This window comes from Equus przewalskii, chromosome 10, assembly GCF_037783145.1.
Source record: "Equus przewalskii isolate Varuska chromosome 10, EquPr2, whole genome shotgun sequence".
Taxonomy (NCBI): domain Eukaryota; kingdom Metazoa; phylum Chordata; class Mammalia; order Perissodactyla; family Equidae; genus Equus; species Equus przewalskii.
Window position 1 is genome coordinate 23319598 of NC_091840.1, and position 27885 is coordinate 23347482.

At 49.8% G+C, this 27885-nt stretch overlaps 1 protein-coding gene across 3 annotated transcripts; it reads left to right on the forward strand.

The window, feature by feature from the left end:
- The first annotated feature begins 3 nt into the window (after positions 1 to 3).
- PIP4K2B (phosphatidylinositol-5-phosphate 4-kinase type 2 beta) lies at positions 4 to 27882 on the forward strand. Of its 3 annotated transcripts, none has more exons than XM_070562156.1 (10): positions 4 to 153; positions 10780 to 10877; positions 13756 to 13852; positions 16234 to 16386; positions 17296 to 17442; positions 18466 to 18504; positions 19033 to 19146; positions 22312 to 22570; positions 23065 to 23168; positions 23760 to 27882. In XM_070562156.1, exons 2-10 carry the CDS (start codon positions 10813 to 10815, stop codon positions 23838 to 23840), a joined length of 1059 nt encoding a protein of 352 aa, XP_070418257.1. In that variant the 5' UTR covers positions 4 to 153; positions 10780 to 10812; the 3' UTR covers positions 23841 to 27882. The 3 variants fall into 3 exon arrangements, with proteins under 3 accessions (XP_070418257.1, XP_070418256.1, XP_008521513.2); XM_070562155.1 differs by lacking the exon at positions 4 to 153 and adding an exon at positions 300 to 375; XM_008523291.2 differs by lacking the exon at positions 4 to 153 and adding an exon at positions 761 to 1099.
- The last annotated feature ends 3 nt before the right edge of the window (positions 27883 to 27885 follow it).

Sequence of the window (27885 nt, forward strand, 5' to 3'; positions counted from 1 at the left end):
AGAGGAATTATGTAACAAAGCGTAGGCAGTTACTCAAAGATTTCCTGAAGTGAGCCAGAGAATAAGACGATTACGAGTCTCTGCTGTAGGATAGGTGTCTTAACTTGCCAGCCGTCTCTTAACTCGACCCCTTGGCGGGAGGCGGCGGCGCAGGTAGGTGGGTACGGGACCCATTCATAAAACCCTGGGCTCCCGGCCTGCTCCTCCCATTGGCCCTGGGGGAGAGGGGCGTGTCCCGCGGGTGGAGCGCGCCCGAGGCCCTGGGGAGTGGGAAGATCCACGCTCGGGTGGAGCGAGGGGGCGTTCCTTGGTTTTCCCGGCAGGACTTCCTTTTTCCCTTGCTGCGTTCCTCCTCTCTCCCCCGGGGTGGGGATGGTACGTCCCACCCTCCTCGCATTCCCGCCCCTCCTCCCCTCCGGAGCAGTGGCGCCGCCGCCATCTTGGCACGTCAGGTTGAGGGAAAGAGCCAAAGCCCGGCTGTGAGGGGCCGGGACAGGGAGGCCCGCCCGCGGTAGACAGCGAGCCCTTCCCCGCCCCCGCCACTCCCCGCTTCCGCGCGGGGCTTCGCGGCGCGCAGAGGCGGGCCCGGTTCCTGTCAGGCCCGGGGAGGAGGGGCGGGCGGGGCAGCCGCTGCCTCCCCGGGACGGGCGGTACCACCCAGGCGGGGAGGCGAGGGCCTGGCGACGGCAGGGCGGTGGCAGCGCCCGGGGGTGGGGTGCGGCGCGGGCCGGCCGGCTCCCTGGGGCGGGGCGGAGGGGGCGGGGCGTGGGGCGGACGGAACCACCGAGGCGGGGTGGGGAGGTAACGGGACGGGCGCGACCATGGCGCGCTGAGGGAGCGGGGGTGGGGATCGGTCCGGGGGAGGCCTGGGGCCGCTGGCTTGTGCGCCGTCTCGGCCGCCCCCCCTTTCGCCGCCGCCGCCGCCGCCGCCGCCCCGGGCATGTCGTCCAACTGCACCAGCACCACGGCGGTGGCGGTGGCGCCGCTCAGCGCCAGCAAGACCAAGACCAAGAAGAAGCATTTCGTGTGCCAGAAAGTGAAGCTATTCCGGGCCAGCGAGCCGATCCTCAGCGTCCTGATGTGGGGGGTGAACCACACGGTAACCAGCTCCCCCGCGCGCGCCCCTCCGAGCGCGGCCCCGCTGCTCGCACGCCCCCGGCATCCCCCCGCCCTCGCCCGGCGGGCTCTGCCAGTGACGCCTGCAACCCCTAGCCAAGCCACTTGCACGCCCACCCCACCCTTGCACGCCGTCCCGGCCGCGCGTGCACTCCCGCGCGCCACGCGAGGCCTGGTGTCGCCGACGGTGGTGCGCTGTCGTCTCCTCCCCTTGCCTCCAGCCCCTCCTGCGACTGGCGTGCTCGCTTCGGGCAGCCCGTGGAGCGCAGAGGGAAGGCCTGGGCGCGGTGGAATCGCTTTCATCCCATCTCCCTCTCTTCTCGCCTCACCCTCTTTGCTGGAGGGGTTTTCCCCCTTGTTCCTTCGAACTGGCTACCAGCCCCCTGTCCAGTGGACAGAGCAAGTGGCATCGGCCTGCCTGAATATTCCTCTATTTCTGGTCGTTTGGTTGGTGTGACTGCTCAAAGTTTCCCATCCTCCAGCCCTCCTTACCCCTGGCTGTGGAAATCCTCCCTGGGTTTCCTTTTTTCTTCTTGAACAAGATGTATCAACTGGAGCAGCACAGGCTTCCTTGAAACACACTTTGCCAGGGGTCTTCTTGGGTTAGGGAGAAGAAAGAATGTAACCATTTGAAAGAAGGTGAGGCCTGATCATAAGGAGGACTATTCATAGTAGAAATAATGTGTCTTCCTGCATTCTCCTGTGGTCGTCAGAGACGTTCCCTTCTCATTTATTGAGCTTTCTGTTGTGTGGTCAAGAAAGGCATGATGATGGATATGATTAGCATGAGAAAGAGGTCCCCTGGATCCTTGGAGTGCTTTGAGATTCTCCAATGGTCCCTGTCAGGAAGTTGGAACCTAGCACATGTTTGAGCTGGACGACTCTGTTTATGTCCTGTTTGTTTAGAGTCTTTCTTCTTCCTCCTCCAACCACTTGCTCCTTGCCTTCTGACCCTTTCATTGTGAGTTCCTGCGCCAGGAATGAGCCGAAGAAGTAAAAGGACCTGAAACACCAACTTCACCAACTAAAAGTTTGGAATGAGGAAAATGAAGCTGTTGGCTTGGGTTTCCTGTGGTTTCCAGTTTTTTAGGCTCCCTGACTTTCCTGATCACTTGAAATTGCCTCCAAGACCAAATGATGCCAGAAGGACCTGGGGTCAGCAAGACTTTTTGTTTTGCTTTGGTAGAGGAGCCTTTGGCTGGAGATTGATGAACTTCATAGTCTGAGCCAGGATTTTAGATCTTTATCTCTAAAGCACTTGGGTATGGTGACGTCTTTGTTGGTTTCTTGGTCTTGGGTGGGTTACTGTTTTTAGTAACCTCACTGAAGTGAGGGTCATGGCCAGGGTAGAGAGTACCACTGGTTTAATGCCCAGACCTCCGGGGGCTGCTTCAGGCCAATAGTCCAGCAGAGTTTCTTCCTCCTGCTGCCTCAGGGTTCATCTGACAACATTGCAAAGGAAACTGGGTCATCAAAATGTGTGCCCTGTGTCCCTGTCTGGAAGTCAATCCTTGGTTTTGTTCTGCAGCCTGCTTCTCCCTAGAAAGCATCCTGTCTGTAAAGAACTGGTACAGGTCCGAGAGTCAGGAATATTGCAGTTAGCCAGAAGGGACTTTGGGTCCCTTATTGTATACATAAAGAAATGGAGTCCCCTGCTGGAAGATTAGCTCACCTGTGGCCACAGCAAAAGGGGCAGCTTGTTGTCCAGCACCGTGGGCTGTGGTGGCCAGTGGTGGTGCGTGAGTAGCAGGTCTCATTTTCTTTGACTCCCGTTCCTTGTTCTCTGTCTCAGCCAAGTGCCAGGATAGATGGGAGTTATGGTCTTGTTAGAGAACCTGAATGTATGCTCAGGAGTGTGTATGGTGCTTGGTTTTCTGATAGGCAAGCAATGAGTCTGCCCAAATGTGGGCATCAGATGGAAGCCTCTGAACGGCAGGTAGATAGATATCTTTGATTCCTACTCTCTAGGACTAGGTGGTCACCTTCTATTTTGCTAACGTTAAGAAAATTTGTTTGAGGGCTAGCTGGAGAGGCACTGACTTTCAGCAAGACCCATCCATGCCTCTGGGCATAATGAGCGAGTACCTCAGGGGACCACTGGGCACTGGACCAGGGGGCACTGGGCACCACTGCCCTGGACAGGCTGAGATTCAGAGGCCAGTTCGTCCCAGTTTTATTGCTTCATCTTGACCTGCAATAAGGTCTAGCAGTTAGGGTTCCTCATCTGGGAAATGGAGGCATCTCCCCAGAGGAAGGGTGTAAAATCTGCAGTTCTCTAGGGGTCAGGACTACATTGTTCTTGGTGGATTGCTAGCCTTCCTTCAGAAGCCCACCGTTGCAACTTTTTGCAATCTAAGCTTTCAGATGCTACCTTTTCTTTGATTCTATAGATTCATACCCATTTAGGCATTTAGGCCACGGTAGTCTGTGGCTGATGGTGTATGAGATATGAAGGATGGATATGTCTTTATAGCAGAAGTCGTTACTCTCTGATGAGGTGGCTGATTTACTTCTAGGTGGACAAAGAGGCCTTTGAGCTCAGTGTTGAACAGGAGCTCCTCTGGTGGACAGATGCAGCTCATGGTCTTTCTGGAGGAACACTGTGTGGGCAGGGAGAAAAATCGGAAGACTTTGACTCTGTCAGGGGAGAACTAATAAAGAGAGAAAACCAGTGTTTTAGCAGATGAAATATAGTTCAGAGGGTCTGGAGTTAGGAAAGAGGTGGCCTCGGAGAGGGGCATGGAGACCAGAGGAGGCAGACCTGGCTTGATACCTGTTGGCCATTTCAGGAACCAGGTACATGCGAAGCCTCCCCCAGGTGATCAGAAGGAATAGGAGCAGTTGACGGTAGCTGTGTTTAACCATTTGGGAAGCTGCCAGACTGTTCTTCAAAGTGACTGCACCATTTTATGTTTGCATCAGCAGTTGGGGGGGATGGGGGCTGGAGGGTGGAGTTCCAGTTTCTCCACATCCTTGCTAACACTTGTTATTGTCTGTCTTTATTTTTTTTTAAGATTGGCACCTGAAGTAACATCTGTTGCCAATCTTTTTTTTCTTTTTTTCTTTTTTATTCTTCTTCCCAAAGCCCCCAGTACATAGTTGTATATTCTAGTTGTAGGTCTTTCTGGTTGTGCTAAGTGGGACTCCGCCCCAGCATGGCCTGATGAGCAGTGCTAGGTCCCCGCCTAGGATCTGAACCGCTGAAACCCTGGGCCGCCAAAGTGGAACGTGGAGCGCACGAATTTAACCACTCGGCCATGGGGCGGGCTCTTATCTGTCTTCTTTATTATACCCATCCTAGTGGGTGTGAAATGTTATCTTATTGTGATTTTGCCTTGTCTTTCCTTGATAACTAATGATGTTGAGCATCTTTTCATGTGCTTATTGGCCATTTGTGTATTTTTATTGGAGAAATGTCTGTTAAGATCCTCTGCCCATTTAAAAAAAATTTTGCCCATTTTTAAATTGAGTTGTCTTTTTATAGTCATAAGAGTTTTTTATGTATTTTAGATACAAGTCCCTTATCAGCTATAGGATTTGCAAATATTTTATCCATGTAAACATTCTTTGGCTTGTCTTTTTCACTTTCTTTTTTTATGAGGACGATTAGCCCTCAGCTAACTGCTGCCAATCCTCCTCTTTTTTGCTGAGGAAGACTGGCCCTGAGCTAACATCCATGCCCATCTTCCACTACTTTATATGTGGGATGCCTACCACAGCATGGCATGCCAAGCAGTGCCATGTCCACACCCGGGATCCGAACCAGTGAACCCCAGGCTGCTGAAGTGGAACATGTGCACTTAACCGCTGCACCACTGGCCTGGCCCCCTTTTTCACTTTCTTGATGGTATCCTTTTATTTTTTCCTGAGGAAGATTCACCCTGAGCTAACATCTGTGCCAGTCTTCCTCTATTTTGTATGTGGGTTGCTGCCACAGCATGGCCACCAACAAGTGGTGTAGGTCCGTACCTGGGAGCCAAACTGAACCCAGGCTGCCGAAGCTGAGCGCTTTGAACTTAATGACTAGGCCACAGGGCTGATCCCTTGATGGTTTCTTTTGAAGCTCAAGTTTTTAATGTTGATGAAGTCCAATTTATCCATTTTCTTTGGTTGCTTGTGCTTTTGGTGTCATATCTAAGACTTTGCCTAACCCGAGGTCATGAAGATTTACTCCTATATTTCCTTCTAAGAAAACTCTTACAGTTTTAGCCTTTACATTTAGGTCTGTAATCCATTTTGAGTTAATTTTTGTATATGGTGAGAGGAACAGATTCATTCTTAAGTCTGCTCAGTTCTCTCCCTCATTCCACCCCTGTTCTGTCCACTCATTTTCTTTACTTAATGCAGACCCAGAACCTCCTTTACCTGCCTTTTCCTCTTGCCCTGCTACTTTAAAAATCTTTAGTAAATATTCCTGCACTAATGAGGCCTTTGGATGAAGTTGTCCTTCTGCAGGCCTTCCCACGTCACAGGGAACAGTGGGACTCACACAGGGGAAGGAGCAAGGTGTCGAAAGGAGGAATAAACCCAGGTGGATTTGTGGCACCTCTGGCTCTCTGTTCTTGCCGTCTTCCTCTCTGGAGTTTCATGTCTTGCTTGGACCTCCTTGGTCTCGGGAGTGTGTTTCCAAGCACATCATGTTTTCTGATGGGGCACGTAATAAATGATTGTCAGTGGTGGCCAGCCCATTGCTGAGCCACCCGCGGAACTCCTGGGACACGTCAGGAAGCCTGCATGCCCAGCCTACGCCTCCTGGGTAACAATTCCTATGAAGGTCACACAGAGAAGTGGAGGCTTCTGAAATCAGAAGTTCCCCAGACTGGAACGAGTGACTGAATTTTCATCTCCGGTAGGATCAGCATAGAGTGAACTCTCTGCTCCTAAGTTGTTGCTCACTCAGCTGGTTTAGACTCCTCATTATTTATGCTAATGGCTCATGGAGTTAATCGTGTGGATAATCCAAAAACCACTTACATGACGTGAGATACAACATACTTAGCATCCTAATGTATTGTATTTCGTATGATATTTGAATGAGTCTCCATTCCACAAGTGCACTTCTGCTGAAGATGAAAAAGGTTGGCCCAGAAGTGTGCTAGATAGTGAAGGAAAGACACAGCTTCCTGACACATTGCTTTAGTCATGACCTTTCTTGCCTCAGAAGTTTTAGTCAACTCCCCTTTGTCTACCAAATAAAGTTTGTTCTTCTCCCCCTGGCATTTGAGACTCTTTATGGAGGTCATAGCCTCAATAGCTAATAGTAATCTTTCCCATCGTCCAGATCATGAGCCTTTGGCATGGGCACACTAGCTTTGCTGTCTCTCTTCTCTTTATCCTAGTGTTAGCCATCTATCCCGCCATCCTTCATTTATTGCACAACTAGTATGTGACAGTCATTGTGCTGGGGGCATAAAAATGAATAAGATAATCTCTTCCTTCTACGGGCTCACAGCCTAGGGGAGAAATCAAACATGTAAACAAATAATTACCCAAGTGAATGTGACATTTCAAATATAAAGATGCACAGAGGAATTAGTAATTAATTCAGCCTGGCAAAGACAGGAAAGCTGTCTCAGAGGAAGTGTCTTTTAGCCAGATCTTGGATGGTTCTCTTAGCTTTATCCCTTCTTCTATTCTTACTGCCGCAGCCTATCACTTGAACTATTGTAATGGCCCCATAAATGGTCTTGCTGCTTCTTAACCTTGCCCTTTCCAATCCTTACTTGATTTTGATTCCAGAATTACGTTTCTGTGTCACTCATCTGATCATGTTAATTCCCAGACTTGAACCGGAGAGGACTTCCCATTGCCTGCATAGTCAAGTCCAAATTTATCATAGAGTGGACACACCTAAGTTCAAATCCAGGCTCTGCCCCTTAGGATAGCTTTGTAGTAGTGATTTTTCTCTCTGAGCTTCATTTTCTTCTCCTATAAAATGAGCATAACACTTTCCTTGCAGATTATTAGGTTAGAGGCAAGGAATGGAAAACACTGCCTCAGTCAAGGTAGCTATCCATAAGAAGGATTGCGCAGCCCAGACACACCTGGGAGCACATGTTGTCTCTGTGACCTTGAGCAAGGTACCCTGGACCTCTTTTGCAAAATCAGATTAATACTACTTTATGTGACTATTAAGTATTGGAAATAATAGCATAGAACAGAGTATATATGATATATGTAATATATAATATATAATGTAAAGCACCAGCCACTTAAAGGCATTCAATAAATAGAAGCAGCTGCTATTTATTGATATTGATAATATGCTAGGCTGTTCACCTATCTTTCCTGTATTATCTCCCTTCACTCCTTAGTACCTCTGTCCTACCCTGCCAACCTCCAGTCCCCACCCCCCCACAGTGGGCGGTATACTTTCACAACTCTGAGGCTTGCTTCTGACTGTTCCCACGGCCTGGGATTCCCTTCCTTTCAACTACTATCCTCGGCCTTTCTCACATGGGTTTCTCTATAGCCTATTCTAGCCACCAACTCTCTCACTCCCACTCGCAGGCAGAATCAACCATTTCTTAATCTGTGTTTCCATCTCCCTTTATTCATAGCTCTGTAGCACTCATCACATTGTGTTAGTTACTTGTTGTCTGTCTTCCCAGCTAAACAGAGACCATGTCTTTTTGTTTTTGTATCCCCAGCTTCTGGCACGGTACTGGCATATAGTAAGGCCCTCGATACATTGAGTAGAAGTAAACTGAAAAGAAACTTGGCAGTCTGAGCCAGATCAGGAAAAATCTTAAACGCCAGGCTAAGGAGTTAAAACTTTCCCCTGAGGTTGGTGAGGAGCCTGGAAGACTTTTAAGTAGGGGCGTAACATGATCTTGTTGTGGATTCTTCCAGTGTCGAGTGCTCTTGGCAATACCAGGAGGGGCATTAGGTGCCCTGTTTCTAGCCTGATGTGTAAGGGCCAGGAGTCTGACTCTCTGAGCACACTAACCTTGCCCTCCTCTGAACGTCTGCTATTCTGGGCGTCTCTCCCTGTGTTCTCGCTCACTTGTGTACTGCTTGACTTCGAGTTTCACTGTCTCGTGAGTTTCTCTCATCTCCCTGGTAATGAGCTAAGCCTCCTACTTGTTTCGTGTGCACAGTGTGTGCAGCATTTCCCCTGCTGCCTGCCCCCTCCTCCCTAACATGAAATGAAGCATGTAGTAGGCATTTCAGTAAGTGCTTGTCCAATTGAAATTGAATAGAACTCTCTGGGGATATACAATTTAGCACAACTAAGAAAATAGTACCGCTAATCCCCAGAGTGAATCATCTACATGTGGCCCAGTGGAAATGAGGGGTGAGTCCACACAATTCAGATATATGGATTGTTCACCAATGTATTATCTCAGTTACAAATTTCCTGCTATTGGGTTGTATAGTCAAGAATAGAGATGAAGGGAGAACTAAAAACTGACCGTCTTAAAGCCATTCAAACTACACTGCAGTAAGAATTACACAGAGAATTATTGAGTAGAGCAGTCCTGAGTAGCTTCTGTTAGATTAATTCACCCTGGCTAAGGGGCAGTTGACCCCTCTCAAGCAAGGGTTTAGTCTTTTCTGGTTCTCTCAGTATCAAGCCCTGGCCTTGGCACCGAGTCTGGATTTTAGACTAACCCAGAATCAATTAGTACAGATACTAGAATGTTTTAGTAAATAACCATACTCTTTAAGCCAGTGGTATGTTCCTTCTAACATGGAGGTATGAGCTAGAAAAGGTAGAGTTACATAAGAGCCATGAACTTCCTAACTTTAACTCTCGAGCCAAACTGAATATGCCAGGAAAAGGGAAGTGGGACAGCTACTATGAATTGTTTCTTTTGGCAGAAAAATGAGGAGGTGGAATGGTTTCCTCCGTAGGCACACACTTAAGAATCAGCTTTTCTTGTGAGCATCCTTTGGAATGCAAATTGGCGTGGCCTTTTATTTTGTGGCCAGTTAGCCAATGGTGGGTATCAGAGACCTGGATGCTGAGAATTTTAAGTGCACAGTTTGATGAGTTTCAACAAATGTATGTACCCATGTAATCATCAACCCAAAACATATAGAACGTTTCTGTCACCCTAGAATCACCTCTCATTTCCCTTTATAGTCAACTCCCCCCAGCCCAACCCAGGCCACCTCTTACTGGATTTTTCTCACTACAGATTCCTGTTCTAGAATTTCATATAAATGGAATCGTACATTGTATACTCTTGTGTCTATGCCAGTCAGTTTTTGCCAGCAGTTTATTGAGCCTCTGCTCCACTGCCAACTTATGGTACTACCCTACTGCCCCTCCCCATGCACGTGCACTCATAGGTACGCCTCCTTAATTTCCCCATGAGTAAATTGGGTTTTTCACCAGCTCTAGGAAGGTATGGTTCCCCAGCCCGGTTACTGCATTAACTTCAACTTCCTCTATCTTCTGACATTTCTTAAAAGGTTTGGAACATAAAAGGGGCAGCAAATTAAATGCTATTTCCCCCCATTTATGCTCCTGGAAGAGTCCTAATGACTCTGGGTTATTCCCTCGCTGCCACATGGGGCCTCATTGAGATAATAGGATTTGCAAGGAAAGTATCTGGGAGACACAAGGCTGTGCTTCCTGCCCCCCCCCCCCTTCCCCCCATCCATTAAGTCAGGACTAAGGTTTCCTCTGTAAATCCTGAATGCATTAGTGGCAACTGAGTTGAGGGTCAAATACTCTGCTGTGATGGGAGAGGACATCTGTGGCTAATTAGACCACTAATTGGCTCAGCTGGGGATGGAAAAGGGCAGTTTCTGCCCCCTCAGCTCTGCACCAGTGGGAAGCTAGCTCCCTGTCCAGCCTCCATCTCCCTGAAGGGGGATGAAAGACAACGAAAAGGTTTGTTTGCAGTGGGGCGAGGCAGCCTGCCCCATCTCCCCCAGTTCAGCATAAGGCAGGACATGGCTTTAGGAACGGACCCTGTGTTAATCAGGAGAGTAAGAGTGAGCCAGTGGCCAGATGTGTACCTCTTCTGCTCACTTTAAATTTAATCCTTTACTTTGGAGATGCATTATACACCCACACTAAACCCCTCCAGGTTTTTTCCTACCCCAAGCTGATTTCTTGAGTGACCTGCAATTTATATGATGATTCAAAGGCTTCAATTGATACTCATGTAGGTTGGGTGACATTTATTCATTAATCCATTTATTATTGCATTTGACAAATGCTTATATAGTGCCTGCCATATGCAAATCATGGTGCCAAGCACTGTGGGCCTCCAAAGATCAGTTAGATGATCTTTGCTTCCAAAAAATCAATAATATGATCTTGCCTAGCTTATAGTCTAGCAGGCAAGCTTGTGAGGTTTATAAGTATTAACTACAATATGAAGGAGGCTGTGAGATGCCTAAAAGATATTGGATACAAACAATGCTTCAGGAATTCCAAGATGGGAAAGAACGTTTATGGTCTAGAGAATCATGGAAAGCTTCACAGATGAGGTGCCTTTTGAGCTGAACCTTATCAAGTGGGGAGGATTTCTGTGGGTAGAGATGAGGTTGGGAAGTTATTTGAAGAGAAGAGCAGAAAAAACAACGGGGAGGGAATCCATGGACATGTTTTTGGTGAGATGGTGGCATCCACATTGTAGCATATTGTCTCTCTGAGGCAGGTGGCCTCCTGGCTGAGAACCTCACTTTGCCCTTGCTTTGCAGATTAATGAGCTGAGCAATGTCCCTGTCCCTGTCATGCTAATGCCGGATGACTTCAAAGCGTACAGCAAGATCAAGGTGGACAATCATCTCTTCAATAAGTAAGTTGCCAACTGAGTGGGCTCAGGTTTTGTGGGCAGTCCTTTCCCTCAAGGCGGAGAGCTTCTGAAACCTTGCACATGGCTAGCCAAGCCAGCACCTGGCAGGGTGTGACAGTGACACCTGGGTCACAGAGCTGAAAAACTGGCTGGGAAAATGCATTCATTATGTGCCTCCACCTTGTGTTGTCTTGTCCTCTCACTCCTTTATCAGCCTACCTCCAGTGTCCCTTGGGGCGTGTGTCTGGCCCACGGTGATTCATCCACGGCCAGTTTAGGTAAAAGTCAGCTGCTCAGGAGCTGAGATATCCAGTGTGAGGCTGACAGCAAGGGCCCTATCTTGATCTTAGTCTGAGGCAAGAAGCTGCCAGGCATGTTCCTGGCCTGGGATGCAGTGAAACTTTTCTCTCCAATTGATCCATGAACAGCAGGCTGAGCATGGTGCCCAGGGCTGCTATCTGAAATACGTCTTCCCATTTTGTTCGTTATGCCTTCTTGAATTAACACCGGTATCTGAAGGTTGTCTCAGACTTTGTTGGAGCAGCCATCTCACCTGGCACAGACTGGAGTGGCTCTAAGCCCTCGGAGGCCTTGCTTTTTCATCCTACTGTGGGTCACCCTAGGAACTATTTGCTGCCCCGTTTTCCTCCTTTCTGCATTTGAATCCTGGTTCCACTCTCCATTGTCCCACAGTCCCCACCATCCTACCAGCTGGGCTTTGTCACCCCACCATTCCCAGACTGTTAGCCCGGAGGAGAAGCTTGATTTGAAAACATCCCTTAGTGGCCTCTCTCTGCCATAGTAAGTAATAACAGCATCTTATTCTAGAAGCCATGTGCCTTCATAGCTGCTGCTTGCTAAGTGACTACCTTTATAGGAGAAAAACTCTCCTTTGTTTCTCCTCTACTCTCACACTACTACCACACTTCATTTCTGACGCCAGACGTGTGGGTTTTCTACACGTCAAGCAATTCTGTAGGACACCAGCTGGGTGTCCTACAATTCAATTCAGTTCTGACCTTGTCTGCCTGGAGTTAGCATCAGGTCCCACAGTTAAGGGTTCAGTCCCACAAGACTGCCCCCCACCCCCCTCCCCCCCCGCCTTCAGATGCCAATCACAAATCCAGATTGTCACCTGTGCTTCTGACCAACCTGCTATAGGTCAGAGGTTCCCACAACCCTCCCCCTTGGGTTGGATTAATTTGCTCAAGTAGCTCACAGAACTCAGGAAAACAGTTTACTTAGTAGATTACCGGTTTACGTGCATAGGGCAAGATATGTGGGAAGGGGTGGGGAGCTTCCATGCCCTCTCTGGGTATACCACCCTCCCCCAGTCTCCATGTGTTAACCAATGTGGAAGCTCCTGAACCATGTCCTTTTGGATTTTTATGGAAGCTTCATTATGAAGGCATGACTGATTTAATCATTGACCATTGATGATTGATTCAGCCTTCGGCCTCTCTCCCCTCCCTGGAGGTCAGTGGTGTGGAACTGAAAGTTCCAACCCTCTAATCCTGGTAGGTTCCCCTGGCAACCAGCATCCATCCTTAGAGGCTTTCCAAAATTCACCTCATTAACATAAACTCAGGTGTGGTTGAAAGGGGCTTGTTATGAATAACAAAAGACACCTTTATTGCTCTTGTCACTTAGGAAATTCCAAGGGTTTTAGGAGCTCTGTGCAAGAAAAAGGGACAAAGACCAAATATATGTTTCGTATTATATCACAATATCACACCAGCTAAGGAAGGAGAGGCAGCCCTCGGCTCTGAGACAGGCAAGGAGGTGGTTCTGTCTCAGAGGTCAGGGCTCTGGAAGTGGGCATTGCACCATTGCCCGTTTCAGGGTCCATGGCCTCTCGTGAAGTTCCACCACCTTGACATCTTGGCCTGAAGCAGAGCATCCAATCTTTTATTTTCTTTTATATTTCTTTATTCCTTTTGTCCTTGCAATGACTGTTTATGTGCTGGTTATTAGACTGCAGTGTTATTTATTAGAAGACAGGGGTACGTAAGGCAGACCAGGCCCCTGTCTGCATGAGAAGCCACTGCTTTTTATTTCCTTGAAGTCTGTCATCCTGGAGTAACCAGAGGGACGTAGTTCTGAAAGGAAATTCGCAAGCAGAGTGACTACTGTAAAGATGGAGGATTTGGAGGAGGCATCCCTTCAAGGTGGTTCTCTCCCCTCCTTGGGGAGAGTCTGCGGATTGACCGAGGAGTGGAAAGAGTTGAGATTGGTACCAGTAGCCAGCAAACAAGGCTTTACTGAAAGATGGGATCCCAGTCAGCTGACTGAGAACCTCTTCGATCTACTGCACCCCTCTCCTCTGTCACACAGAAGCCTAGGGCAGGGTTTCCTGGCTGTAACCGTGTTCAGGATGTTTTGATAGGCACATCCTCAGAGGACAGGGCCCTTTGAGAAAGGCTTTCCCTTTAGCCGTTAGACTGACATTCACGTCACAGCAGCTGCGCACGTGCAGGCACCCACCTGTAGCAAGTACAGAGCTTATGAAGTGGGGCCTACACTCAGTCTCACTTCTCGGCATGTAAGGTTTTTTTCTTTAATGTAAATTTTATTGAAAGATAACATACACTCAAAAAAAGGACACAAATAGTAAGTATACAGCTAGATTAATTTTTTTCAAAGTGAACACAAGGGATGTAAAGTTTTTAAACCTTTATGTGCTCAGAATCACCTGGAGTGGTTGTTAAAAATGCAGATTTCCAGACTCACCTGCAGAACTTCTGAGGCCTTAGAAGCCTACATCTTAAGCACTGCAGATCGTTCAGATCCAGGTAACCTGTGGACCACACTTGGAGAAGTCCTGATGTGAGAATTAGGTGAGCAAGGAGAAGTTCACCGACATGTCTCTGCTCTTCCCTAGGGAGAACCTCCCCAGCCGCTTTAAGTTTAAGGAGTACTGCCCCATGGTGTTCCGAAATCTCCGGGAGAGGTTTGGGATTGATGATCAGGATTACCAGGTACGAGATGCCTGCAAAACTGGGAGGGTCAGAAAATGGAGTGGGGTCAGGAAGCCACAGGACAAGGAGAGAAAAAAAGTGTCTACCGTTCTTGTGCTGCGTCTTCCTGTCACGTTGTGCTCCAGCCCAGGCAGTCTTTGCCAGTGTTGGTGGGCTCTGCAGGGCTGAGGGCCTTAGAAGTGCTGATGATGCCTCGCAGGCTCAGGCTCCTCTCCCCGGGAGGGAGAGCAGTGGGAGGGAGAGGGGTCTGTGAAAGCTGCTTCATTTTAGTCTGACATTCCCAGTCTAGGCTGAAGAACCCTTCTCCTTCGTAGTTTGCCTTAAAAGAGAGAGAATTGTTGCCAGCGGGAGATGAGGCCTCTTAAAGCAGATAAGACAGATTAGAAAAGGAAGACTTCAAGGGTAGTGTAACCTCTTGCCAGGTATGAGTGCCACCTCCTAAACTTGTCCCCTGTCTGATGTTGGGAGGGGGGATAGGCAAGGCAGGGCAACTGCCCTCTTCGGGGGGTGATAGTGTCGCAGAGGCTTTGGCATGGTTTCTGTTACTTCTCCCCCTAGCACCTTCCTTGGTAGACAGCCTGGTGGTGAAGGTGGGAGAATTTTCCACTTCACCTGTGTAGCAGTAAGAAATATAGCTGAGTGTCAATTGTCTGTGGGGAAAAAGGAGTGTACAGCCTAGTGAAATCTAAAATGGATGCCCAAATCTTTTAAAATACTGTAATTCCTCCCTCCTCACTCCCAGTAAGCCTTTCAGAGAATAGTTCTCGAGAAGCAGAATGGGCCTCGGGTGAGCCTCCCCTGCCTCCCTCCTCCACTCCGGAGGGCCTGCCGCAAAGATGCGTGTCCTGAGGAGGAGATGCAGGGACTTGAACGAACAGGAATGTCTCTGTCTAGGAGGGACTGGGAGGTCCCTCCAGCCCCTCTGTTGGGACCCAATCTTGAGGTAAATCATGGCCTGATTGGACCCTGAGGTTTTCTGAAAGCGTCTTGCCATTATTGCATCCCCAGGTTGATGAGACATCTTCCCTCCACTGTGGCTCCTTCCCTTCTGCTTGGCCATCTAACCACATCCTCTCAGTGTCTGCATTTCTTCTCTGATAACCTTGTGGGCAAATGATTGTGCTCAGGACTGAAGTAGGGGCAGAGAGGACCGTGTTCAGGGAGGGGACTCTATACTCTTGGGCTACCAATGATTTAGAGAGTCAGGAAATGCTGCCTGGAAACGAGGTGGCAGTAGAAATGTACTTCCCAGATGGGCTTGAGGCCTGTCAGTCTTCCTGGTAGGAGGACCGGGCCGGGAGAATGAGGCCCGCAGGGATGTAGTCTACTCAACATTTCTGGACTGGGGACACCCTGTTTTGCGGGGTGCTCCTGTGATTTAGAAAGCCCCTCATGACTTCAAACTTCAGTTTCTCCCCTGAAGGTGATGCTCCCTCCTCCCCCAGGGTCTTGTGAGGAGGCAGTAGGTGAAGGGAAAGAGTAGAATCCTAGGTAAGAGAGGAGGAAAGGGCTTGGAGAGGAAGCATTTCGGTGAGCAGATCCCCACGTGTGTTTTCTTGGGAACAGGACATCTGGGATCTCCCTCTCTACCTTGCCTCCCAAAGATCTTCTTGCATCTGCTTGGGGAACACATCCCTTTGGTTGACACACACCTTCCCCTACTCCGGCTCTTGAGGCTTCTGCTGTCCTCTGATCCTAATGGTAATGGGGCCTCAAGAAGGAGCAGGGACAGAACCAGAAAAGCTCCCCAGAACTGCCTCATAGCCCTGTACCGACAAGCAGGAGTTTGAGGGGAGGGGAGAAGTGTTGGACGGAGAGGTGAGGACCAACTTCCTGCTTTGGGAAGGGTTTTACAGCATCAGGATACATACAGGGAAAAGAGATGACTGTATCCATTGCTTCTTTATGCTAGACTTCTTAAACTCCTCCTAAGTTTTGTCTTTGTCACTCCAAGAGACTGGGAAAATCATCTTGGTCAGCCTCTTGTGTTCCAGGTGAGGAAACTTAGGAGGAGAAAAGTTAAATGGCTCACCCAAAGTCATATCACGTGTGAGCGTCAGGGTTCGAATCCAGTCACCTAACGTCTGGCACCGAGTTTTAGTTCGTAGCATAGCTCTCTGGGATCAGAATGAAAGGAAATGGCTCACAGTCCTCCTCCCCTCCTAGTCAAGGATTAGGAGCAGGTGGTAAGGAACAACTCTTGTCACTCTTAGAAGACTTTTGGGAGAGATGTGAACTTCCCATGAGAAGGGGTGAATAAGGTCCCATCTGTCTCAGTGTTGTTGGCTTTAGAGTAATCTGGCCTGTGAGAGAAGACTCAGCAGAAGTCAGAGTCCTCGTTCCCCTCCCAAGACCAGCCCGCTTTTTTCTTGGTCCATCAGAATTCAGTGACGCGTAGTGCCCCTATCAACAGTGACAGCCAGGGCCGATGTGGCACACGTTTCCTCACCACCTATGACCGGCGCTTTGTCATCAAGACTGTGTCAAGTGAGGATGTGGCTGAGATGCACAACATCTTAAAGAAATACCACCAGGTATCGTGAGTCCTGAGCTTGGACAGTGGAGGACGGGTTAGAAGAGGGAGAAGAGCTGGAGCTTCGTGGGGAGGGATTGGTCCCCTCTGGTCCCGGCAGATGCCTCCTGATAACCGAGCAGTTGGCCCTCTCCCAGCACCATGTTTCTGTGAGGTGTTTCTGTGCCTACTTGAAAAAAAAAGAGAAATGAAGGCATGTTACTGACACAGTCCCAGGTGAACAGCTATTTCTTGTCAGAGTTGGAAGTGTTCACGCTCTGGCACCTGCCTTATTTCTTCTAGAAGAGGTGCTGTGGGCTCGGCAGGGTTGCTTCTTTTCCCGGCCTGACTCTGCACTCCTCTGGGCCCTGTCCGTGAGAAAAGCAGGGGTGCGGTGGCACCATCTGAGGGCCTGTCCTAAGCCTAGTTGGCTCATCAGGGAAAGCTGGCTGCTCTCTGGGACACCTGGGAAGTGGTGACAGGGATTTCTGGTCTTTGGGAGCTACAGCAGAAAACCCCAGGGCATAGCATGGGTGAGAGCTTCTGGTGTGGAGACATTCTGTTTTCCCAGACAGCTGGGTCACAAACCTGCCTCTTCATCCCCTCTCTGCCCTTTGGCTTTCCCATTTTAGGCTGGCAGAGGAGATACAAGGCCTAGATCAGTGCTTTCCTGTGGTGGAACCCCAATAAAATGAAACCAAAGGGGCTGTGCACTGCTTGCTCAGCCTCACACTCTGCCATGCCAGTTGAGGATGGGGGTGGCTTTGCCTGTTGGAAGTCTGGGGAATGCCCATGACTTCAAGAACCCAATATGAAAACTACTAATCTAGAGGCTCGAATCCCAGGAGCGTTTCAGCCTGGGGAGAGCCCTGTCCATCCTGGCACCCTCATAGTTCCTTCACTTTGCCTCCTGTCCTCTCTTCCTTTCTAGTTCATAGTGGAGTGTCATGGCAACACCCTTTTGCCTCAGTTCTTGGGCATGTACCGCCTAACTGTGGATGGCGTAGAAACCTACATGGTGGTCACCAGGAACGTGTTCAGCCACCGGCTCACTGTCCACCGCAAGTATGACCTCAAGGTAAAGGGCTCTGTGTTTCCAGCTCTGTCTCTGGCTGCCCTCTCCCCGAGGCTCGGAGGGGCCACCACTTCAACCTCCACATGTGCCCTGGGAAAGCCAGAGCATATGTTTTGACATGCACAGGTGACTCTGGAGTTGATATGCCTAATTCTTGTGGGCCAAAGGCTGTTTGAAGTCCAGGTGACAGTAACAAGAGGTTATTTAAGCCCCAAATGTACCATATTTATGTAACAAGTGATGCTCTTCAACTCCTGTCAGTGGGATGTACACACTGAGGGCAGCAGTATGGGCACAGGCTGTGCTGACACACGCACTCTGGCATCTGTCCAGGCCCCATGGACTGACAGCACAAGTGTATTTCTAGACACCAAAAAGAACACACTTGTGACTGTGAACCACAGCGCTCCGTTGTTCTGGAACCTGGCTTCCTGACTTCCGTCACTTCACTGCCCCTCACTGCCTGCTGCAGCTGCATGGTTTCCTTTCCATTCCTGCAGAGCCTGTGCTCTCCTCCCCCAGGATCTCCCACGGGCTGCCGGGACTCTTCCCTCCCTGCCTGTTTCTCTGCCTCCACCTAATTCCTTCCTACCTTCCCTTCTGAGCTCAGCTCACATCACTTCTTCCAGGAGGCGGGCCTTGCCCCTCACCTCACCAGCCCAGCCCTGCCCCTGTGCTACATGCCTCAGTGTCCTCCCTCCTCCCCTGCCCACTTAGCATCACTGTCATTAATGGGTTAATTCCTCATGTAACTACTGCTCCCTTGTTAGAAGGAAGGTTCCCTGAGGGCAGGGACTGAATCTCCTACAGATTCAGGTTTCCTGAGCGGCTGTCTCATGCATAGCGAGAGCTCTGTGAACGGTCTGTGACAGAGGAAGCGAACGAGCTGCTGCCTCCTGCCCCTCTCGGATTCTAACCAGGCTGCTTCGCTTCACCTGCCTCCTTTCCCCAAAGACAGCTGCATGTTTTCTCGCTCAGTGGAGTTTGCCTCAGCTGGACTTCTCCTGATGGCTTTTATCCTTTCAGGGTTCCACTGTTGCCAGAGAAGCGAGTGACAAGGAGAAGGTATGCTGGGACCTGTGCTGATCAAGTGTGGAATGGGTCACTTGGAATCAGAGACACCTTCTGCCGGCCATCCTGTCCCTTCCTCCACCACAGCCTCTAGCCCAGTTCCCAATCATGCAGTCTGTGCACGTGAAACACTCTGTGTCACTAAGCACCTGCCTGTCCTCATCCTCTGCCTAGGCCTTGGTCTCTAGCCTTTTAGCTCTGCCCTTGCTGGGTTCTTCATGGTCCTGGAGGGCCGGCAGTTTCCATCTCACAGTCCAGCCTGAATCAGTGAGTGGCTGCCTGAGTCCTGAGGCAGTCCAGGCTCAGCAGGAAGGCACGCTTCGGTCAGTCCCGTATGCCACGTATTTGCCATCCCTGCCTGCCCGCAGCCCGGGGCGGTGGCCTCCTGTGCTGAGCTGTTGATTCAGCAGGTTGGCCGTCTGTGTGCTAAAGACCCTTCCCCTGTCTGTGCCATTGCCCCAGCAGAGGACTCCTTATGAATGAATCGGGCCACCCAGCCTAACACTGCTATTGCTCTCCCAGGCCAAGGACTTGCCGACATTCAAAGACAATGACTTCCTCAATGAAGGGCAGAAGCTGCATGTGGGAGAGGAGAGTAAAAAGAACTTCCTGGAAAAACTGAAACGGGACGTAGAGGTACTTACTAACCCTCATGGTCACCTTAGTTGAACAGGGCCCTCTCTCGTCCCCAGAGCAGAAGCCTCTTTAACCTTAAGAAAAATGGAATTCACTACTTTTCCTGAATATGAACAAAGGAAGGGTGATGATTTGAGCAGTGTGGGTAGTTATTTGCAACCTAAAGCTAGTGCAGATGAACGTTGCATTTGGGGGACACAGTTGGTGCCAGTAGAACCTTCCTGCCTCAGCTTGAGACACTTTCCCTCATCTCTTCACTCATCTATTGCAGCACCTTTTTCAAACTTCTTTTCTGGTGCTCTCCCCATAGTGGAGGGGGCATCCGGCCATCAGAGCGACAGGAAACCAGCTGTTAAGATCCACCAACCCTGTGGCTCTCTGACTCTGATTCTCCCCTTGCCAGCGCCCTTCTGGTTGGAATGGGACTTCCGGCCAGAAGTTCCTGTGGAGAAGTTCCTCTGGGGAGAACAGGTGCTCAATAGCGACTGTGCTCTCTGGGTCACCTGATAACTTGGTGTCTCCTATTTTAATAAATTGGGAGCCTGCTCATTAAAAACAAACTCTACAAACATTTCAAAAAATTTTATTTTTTTTATTGTGCTAAAATACACATAACATAAAATTTACCATCTTAACCATTTTTAAGTGTACAGTTCAGTGGCATTAAGTACACTCACATTGTCGTGCAGCCGTCACCACTATCCATCTCCAGAACTTTTCCATCTTCCCAAGCTGAAACTCTGTACCCATTAAACACTAGTTCCCCATTCCACCTTCTCCCCAGCCCCTGGCAACCACCATTCTACTTTCCGTCTCTATGAAATTGACTATTCTAGGAACCTCATAAGTGGAATCATATAAGATTTGTCCTTTGTGTCTGGCTTATTTCACTTACCATAATGTCCTCAAGGTTCATCCATGTTGTAGCATGTGTCAGAATTTTCTTCCTTTTTAAGGCTGAATAGTATTCCATTGTGTGTGTGTGTGTGTGTGTGTGTATATATATATATATATATACACACTACGTTTTGTTTACCTGTTCATCCATCACTGAACACTTGGTCTCTCAGTTAAGATTCTCCATAGAAACAGAATCAATAGGCTGTAGCTCTAGCCAGCTAGATGATTATTATAAGGAATTGGCTCACATGACTAATGAGGCTGACAAGTCCCAAGATCTGCAGTTGGCAAGCTACAGACACAGGAGAGCTAATCGAATGGTATAGTTTCACTCCAGAGGCTGGCAGGCTCAAGACCCAGGAAGAGCTGATGTTTCCGTCTGCATCTGAAGGCAGGAGAAAAACTGATGTCCCAGCTCAGAGGCAGTCAGGCAGGAGGAGTTCCCTTTTACTGGTAGGAGGATCAGCCTTTTTGTTCTATTGAGGCCTTCAACTGATTGGATGAGGCCCACCCACATTCGGGAGAGCAATCTGCTTTACTCAGTTTGCCAATTCAGATGTTAATTCCATCCATAAACTGCTTCACAGACACACCCAGAATAGTATTTGACCAAATGTCTCTGCACTTCGTGGCCCAGTCAAGTTGACACATAAAATTAACCATCACACTTGGATGCTTCATTGTGAGTAACGCTGCTGTGAACATGGGTTTTACAAACTTCTTTTTGCTAGGAAGCTTTTTTGTAATCACCCCCTACTGTATTTGTGCCTTGATGCTGATACTCACTTTGTCCAGAGTCTTTCTCCTCCCTTTCCTTCTTTCCTCCCTACTCTGCTTCTAAGAAGAATTTAAGGCAGTTTACGTAGTTTATTTTTCACTTGTATGTTGCTTTGTAAATGTTCTCAGGGGGTAGGAGGGGGTGTGGTTCATGGATTCCCTCTCTTCTGGGGCCCTGACCCCTTCTCCCTAGGCCTTGAGAAGGTCTTGTCTAGAGGAGTGTGGAATGGTGCCCCGCCTTTCCTTACTGAGGAGATTCTGCTGATCTATCATCAGGGCTTCTTGTGCTTTTCGTTGTGTTCTCGGTCTGTGCGTGGAGCTGCTCGGGTCCTATTATGATTCCCTTCCTAGTTCTCTAGTCACAGTGGTCAGTGGGATGGTTTCCTGGTGCTGCAGGCTCAGTTTGTGACCATGGCAGAATGCCTGGCACGTGGCTGATGGTGGCTGCTGGCTTGTTCACATAGGATTTAGACCAATGACTCTGGCCTCATTACTAGCCAAGCTGGCATGCCAGCTGGCCATTTCCATCCTGTACCATTCCCACCCTCTGTTCTTCTCCAAGTGCTGGAGTCCTAGATCAGGAGACCTGAGACATCCTCCTGCTCACAACATCCATTGTATAGATGAGAAAACTGAGACTCGGCAAGGGGAAGCCACACGATGTGAGCTTCCTCCCTCAGTACCACATGGCCTCTTTTGACCTGAAGGGAAGGTGTTGAGAATGTTGGTTGGCTCTGACTCTCATTCTTATGTCGTGTTCCCTTTTCTTTTTCTCCCCGTTTTTACTCTTGACTGGTAAAGAAGCTGAATTGCATAGTTCTTCAAACTTTGCCTGTGACTCCCAGTTAGAAGTGCATTTTACCTTGCAACCCAACGTACGTACCATACAACACACAGACTGAAGTACTATGCATGCTTTCTTCCTGTTAGGCACTCTGATATTTTCTATCCTATTTTGTGGTATTTAGTAATAATAAAAAAAATCCTAGACCCAGCCAACTGAATTGGATTTAGGACTCATAATGGACTGAGATTCATGGTTTGAAAGACACTGCAGTGTTGCACCCATCTCCCCAGGCTCTTGCGCAGTGCAACCTTCCATTCTTTCTTTCCTCAGCTCGCCATGGCTTCTCATGATCCCAGACCGTACGGGCCGTCCTTCTTCCTGCCACGCTTCTCTGCCTTCAGGCCCGCAGCCTCTCCCTGCCTGACTCCTCTTCACCCGTCAGGCTCAGCTCAGCTCAGCTCCTCCTTTCCTCAGGGAGGCCCTCCCCAGTGCTCTGGACTCCCACAGCTCCTTGCCCTCGTGGAATAACTGTCTTCCCCATTAAACATTGAGCTCATCCAGGGCAGAGACTGATGTCTTATTCGCTGTTGTATTTCAGAATTGGAGAATTGAGTTGAATACTTCTTCTCCCCTTTCCAGATGCCACTGGGATGTTCCATGTAACCTCTTCCTTCCATCTCTCCTCCTCCCACCTCCCCTAGTTCCTGGCCCAGCTGAAGATCATGGACTACAGCCTTCTAGTGGGCATCCATGATGTGGACCGGGCAGAGCAGGAGGAGATGGAGGTGGAGGAGCGGGCAGAGGATGAGGAGTGTGAGAACGATGGGATGGGCGGCAACCTGCTCTGCTCCTATGGCACGCCTCCAGACAGCCCTGGCAACCTCCTCAGCTTCCCTCGGTTCTTTGGTCCTGGGGAATTCGATCCCTCTGTTGATGTCTATGCCATGAAAAGCCATGAAAGTAAGTAGGAGCCTGCGCTTGCCCTGCCCACCCCTGGCCCCCATCCTCCCTTTCGGGTCCATTGTTGAGATGCCCCTGTGCGTATCTGGACTCTACCTTATTAATTGTTAACTTTGGCGTCTTTCTGTCTCCAGGCTTCTATACTGGGTCACCACCAGTAACTTTGTCTTCTGGGGCCCTGGGGTCCTTCTCTGTCAGGCCTTCCTTCACCCCTCTGCTTGTCCTGGATATCTGAGGCATGGTTCTGCTCTGGTTCATGGGATGGACAAAAGCTCATAAATACTGTCATGTCAACCCCACAGGGTAGCCATGAAAGTCAAATAAGAGAAGAGCTATGAAAGCTTCTGCAAATGACTCCAGTAGTCATTCCTTTTGTCAGATCCAAAATGATAGGGAGGCCTCTGGATCTCATATCTGAAGGCTGTGGACACAGCTACTTTCTGTTCTTCTCCCTGCTGCCTCTTCCTCCTTTCCTGCTTCCCCTCCCCCTTCAGGTGCCCCCAAGAAGGAGGTATATTTCATGGCCATCATCGATATCCTCACACCGTATGATGCTAAGAAGAAAGCTGCACATGCTGCCAAGACGGTGAAACATGGGGTGAGTTCTCCCTGTCTCCATCCAGGCCCAGTGGGGGGTCCTCCGACACCTGGGGAGGGTGGGCTTCGTGCTCTGAGGAGACACTCTCCTGCCCCCACCCCCAGGACAGAGAACCAGAAGAGCAGCCTGCCTGGTTGCCTGTTTTCTCTCCCTCCCATCTACACCCACCCCCTCCCTGTAGCCGGGTAGTATGCCCAACTTGTTTTTCCCCTGGTTCTCTGGCTCTCAGGGCCCTGAGCCCGTCCTGCTGGTAACAGCTTTGTTTACCTGCCTGTGCTGCTCCCCGGAGGCCTGTTTCCCCATGGACTTCAAGCTACTGTTCTCCACACAGGGGCCCCTCAGAGATCTGCAGCCTCTCGGCCACCTCCCCTCTGCCTTGCTCCTGCCGCAGTGGGTGCAGTCCTTGGTTGTGACTCAGAGGACTGGGGCCAGGGCAATTCTGAGACATGGCAACACTTCTTGTGGCCTGCCCAGTCTGGTGTTCAGCTCTAATGTGGAGCCGGAGGCTTCTGAATACCCGGGCCCCTCCCAGGCACAGCCCCCTGATTAGGGCCAAGGAGCTAGACCTGAGTCAGCCTCTGTGTATTACAGGCGGGGGCTGAGATCTCGACTGTGAACCCTGAGCAGTACTCCAAACGCTTCAACGAGTTCATGTCCAACATCCTGACGTAGTTACCTTCCACCTTCAGCCAGAGCCAGAGCGCTGGATGTGGGGTCGGGCTTGAAAGAGGGAGAGGGTGCATTTGGGCTAAGATGGGAGGGTGGGGAGCAGATTGGGGGGTAGGGGAGGGCTTTAGCAATGAGACTGCAGCCTGTGACACTGAGAGACTAGCTGGGGAGGAGGGGATGTGCTGTGTGTGCACGTGCTCACAGGATGTAGCCTCACCTGCTTACCCTTGATTTCCCTCCACTTGACCCAGGTTAAAAAGGGGTTTCCTTTTTGTTACCTTGTAACCTTTTAGGATACCTTGGGGCTAGAGATGACTTTGTGGGTTTATTTAGGTTTTGTTTCTGAAACTTTGTTGCCCCAGGTTTGCTATTGATAATGATGTATGTCATCACCCTATCCACCCTCCCCATCCCTGCCCTGCTCAGTTCCCTTCAGTTAAAGAGGCACCCCATAGACCCAGCCAAGGGTCCCTCAGAGCAAAGTGCTCTAACGCCAGAGGAGAGGAGGTTGGACACCTCAGCCCTGCTGCACTTGATCTTGTCTGGATTAACCTTTTAATTTTATGGAGTATCATGCACAGCTTCTTCCACCTTTCCACCTCAGAGCTGAGTGAAATGTTACATGATTCCTCCATCTAATGCTGTTGCCCCGGAGGAACACTCCAGATCAACGTCAGGCATCTTGGATCGGAATCAAAGACCTCAAAGGGGAGTGAGTTCATCCTCATGGGATGGTAGGGGGTGGGGGAGCTGCTGGGCTCTTGGACAGCTGGTTCTCAGAGAACCCTGTGATCCTCACCAAAGCCCCTGGGCTCTCTCGGCCCCTGGAGTTCAGATGTCCTCTCTCTAAAGTCTGCTTCCCACTGGATCAAGAGGAAGGCACCTTTGGATGTGACAGAACCCTCGTGCTAAAGTGGTTATTTTCCCTTGGGGAAACCCCGGAAACTGATGAATATCAAATGAGGTCTTGTGTCCTCCATTCAGTGACTTCCTTCTGACCTTCTTCCAGGCACCCACACTTGTAGATGAGCTTTTAGCTGGGGGCAGATCTCCAGGCACCTGGGGTGCTCCTTGCAGAGATACCTCTTCAAGCCCCATGGCTACCATGTAGGTAATCTGACTCCTTGTGCCTGTGGTTTGTCACCTGGATGGTTATGGCCAGCAGGGACTGGCGCCCTCCATCTTGGAGTGTGGTGGCCAAGCCTGAGGTTGCTTCTGAGTCTCTGGAGGGTGTGACCCGGGAAATCCAATTTGGAGGCTTGATGTGGGGTTCGACCTGGCCCGCAACCCCGGGGCTGTTTTTCCTTGATGCCCCCCCGCCAGACTTAGCAATTCTGCTACCCACGGCTTCCTCAGAAGTGCCATCCTGCAGCTTCCTTCAGAATCTCCACCCACCTTCTGAGCCTGCTACCCAGGCCTCAGAATTGAGCCGTGTATGTGGGTCCGTGATGCCATCAGAGCAGTCTGGTCTGGCTAGGAGAGAAAACGGCCCTGCACTGGAGGAGGTACATTCCTGCATCTTCTCACCTCCTCACCAGGAACTGGGCATTTGGGATGAGATATGATAAAACTTGTAGATAACCCCGCACATGGGAAGAAAGTTTGTGGAACCATTTTGAATGAATGGATTGGTTTCTTGTGGCTCCCTCCAAACTTGGCCAAGCTCAGCTTCTGGAGCAGGAACCAGCACCGTCTCGGTGCCCTACCTGCAGCATTGTGTCAGTGAGGAATGGAGACAGCATTCTTGGACTCCACTGGGGCTGCCAGAACCCTTCTGGAAGAGGCAGACGGGCTCCAACAACTGCCCTGGCCCCAGGAAGGGGCCATAGGTAGCTCTGAACATCAGCAGCGAGACCACGAAGTGACTTGGAGAAGAACTTGGAACCAAGTGGCTCATGGAGAAAACAGATTTGACTTAGGAAGGGATTATGTAGGAATAATGTTTGGACTTGATTTCCCCACCTCCTAATCAAGAATGAAAATTTGGATCTGCTCCTAGTCAGGCCCAGCATCTCCGAAGCTTGGCAGGCTGTCTCCCAGCAGCCTCCACAGGCTTGGGCTCCCACCGGCTTCTGCATTTGGTCTGCTGATCATGTTGCCATAATGTGTACGAAAAGCGTAACACCATCTATCAGTTAAAGATGAGCTACCAGGTCTCTAACTTCTTTAACATTGAGTTTTTGTGGGTTTTTTTGTATATTGTTTACATTTTGAGAGGTAGCATTCTGTTTTAAATGCTTTTTGTTCTTCTGACAGTATTGTTGATTGGGTCGAAACATTTGAGCTGTGGTTTGGTGGATTTTAGGTTTTTTTTTTTTAAAGGTCATTTTCTGTACTATCTTCAGATTGGTTTGGCCCTCTAATTCCTTTGGCACTCAAATGTTTAAAAGCTATTTATCTTGGTTTATACAAGTTTTCTTGCTCTTCTTTTTGTAATGATGAAGATATTATGTTTGGTTTGCAGTCTGAATATAGAGAAAGTGAACTGATCCCCAAGCTTTTGTCTGCCCCCACTCTTTTTTCCAAGTCCCGCCTTTCCCTCATTGGGCAGTAAGGCATCCGAGGGGAAGTGCCTGCCCTCAACCTCCCTCTTTGGAGCCATGAAGAAAGGCTGAATCGTCTTACGCCATCTTGGAATACCTTTGGGTCTCCCAAGGACAAAGGTATAAGAATAGGACATGGCTGACTGGGTGAGGCGTAGATGGGGATGAGGGCGGGATTCCTCTCCCTTCCCTCCCTCTACCATTTCACCAGTCACAGCTTCTCCCGTCCTGCCCCACCCCTCTTCTCTGAAAGTCCATGGCTGAGAAAACTGTGGTCTCCCAGCCAACGTGAGGAGTCTGAAAACTCCGCTTAGACCACTAGGTGAAGGCCTCTGGCCCTTGTTCCTGTTAATGAACCACTGAGTCTTTGTCCCCCAGTGCAAGCTCCTTCCCTGTGCCTGCGGTGTGGGGGTTACGGGGCAGGCAGGGAAGCCAGCAGTTGCAGGAGCACAGACTGAAGCAGTGCTCCATCTCTCCTTATCTAGCTCAGGGGTTACTGGTCTGTGGCAGGTGCCACGAGTTGCCCCTGTGGCTGTTCTCAGTGGCACTCTCTCACACAGGCAGCTCTTCTTCCTCCCCTCACCCTCTTCCTACTTCACTTGTTTCTCTTGCCTGTGCTTTAGGCCTCAAACAGGTCGCCTGGCCGTGCTCGGGGCTTGGGACTACAGACTCCTGCCCTAGTGACTTTCCCCTCTTCACAGTCTGCCAGGGCCTGCCCTGGGGGAGCTGGACCAAAGACCCAGGACTTCTCTCAGTAGCCAATCCCACCCCCCAGTTGTTTCTACCAATTCAAGTTGGGAGAGAGAAAAACCTTCAGCACTCGCCAGCGTTTGAGCTACTCAAGTGTTAGGGGCTGGAAGGGACAGTGTTTAAACACTCTTAGAGCTCTGGCCTTAGACCTTGGCTCCCCCGGCTCTAGGGACCTCACTTCTGACAAATGTGGGGAGTGGGGTGCAGCCTGAGCACAGGAATCAAAGGGAAAACACATTCAAACAACTGCCCCCAAATCTACCAGCCATCTGCAGGGGCAGTGACGTGCCCAAGCCTTCCTCTGAGATGGCCGCTTGCGAAGGGAAGACAGGCCCGCCTGTCTCCTGCGGCTTGTGCTGAGATCCTTCGGAAGCTGGGGAAGAAACTTCCAGAGGAGCCCTTTCCCCTTGCTCAGAGCCATTTTGTGAGGAAGTGGGAACCAACAACCTTTGTGGGGAGGCCCGGTGCTGCTCAGCACACCCAAGCATCGGGTCAGGTCATGTAATAAAAAAAATGTGAATGAAGTTTAGATTCACCTTTTGGGGGAGCAGGATGAACTACCGGCCCATCATGTGTGTGACTTCTCAATTTCCCACTGCAATTTCCATTTTTTAAATAGGAATTTTCAACCCCCTGTGCTTGTCTAATGTCTGCTCGGAACAGTTCGAGACCCTGTTACTGTTTTAAAATGCATGCATGTTAAGATGAATCTCCAACCCGAGGCAAAAATAAAACTCAGAAAGTTTTGTGTACAC

What these genes read in the sequence shown, in the direction of transcription:
- PIP4K2B (XM_008523291.2), top strand. Translation starts at nt 941, where the DNA reads ATGTCGTCCAACTGCACCAGCACCACGGCGGTGGCGGTGGCGCCGCTC. An exon ending in TGCCATGAAAAGCCATGAAA is followed by an intron (nt 22,571 to 23,064) that starts GTAAGTAGGAGC and finishes CTCCCCCTTCAG; the next exon opens with GTGCCCCCAAGAAGGAGGTA. An exon ending in CCAAGACGGTGAAACATGGG is followed by an intron (nt 23,169 to 23,759) that starts GTGAGTTCTCCC and finishes TGTGTATTACAG; the next exon opens with GCGGGGGCTGAGATCTCGAC.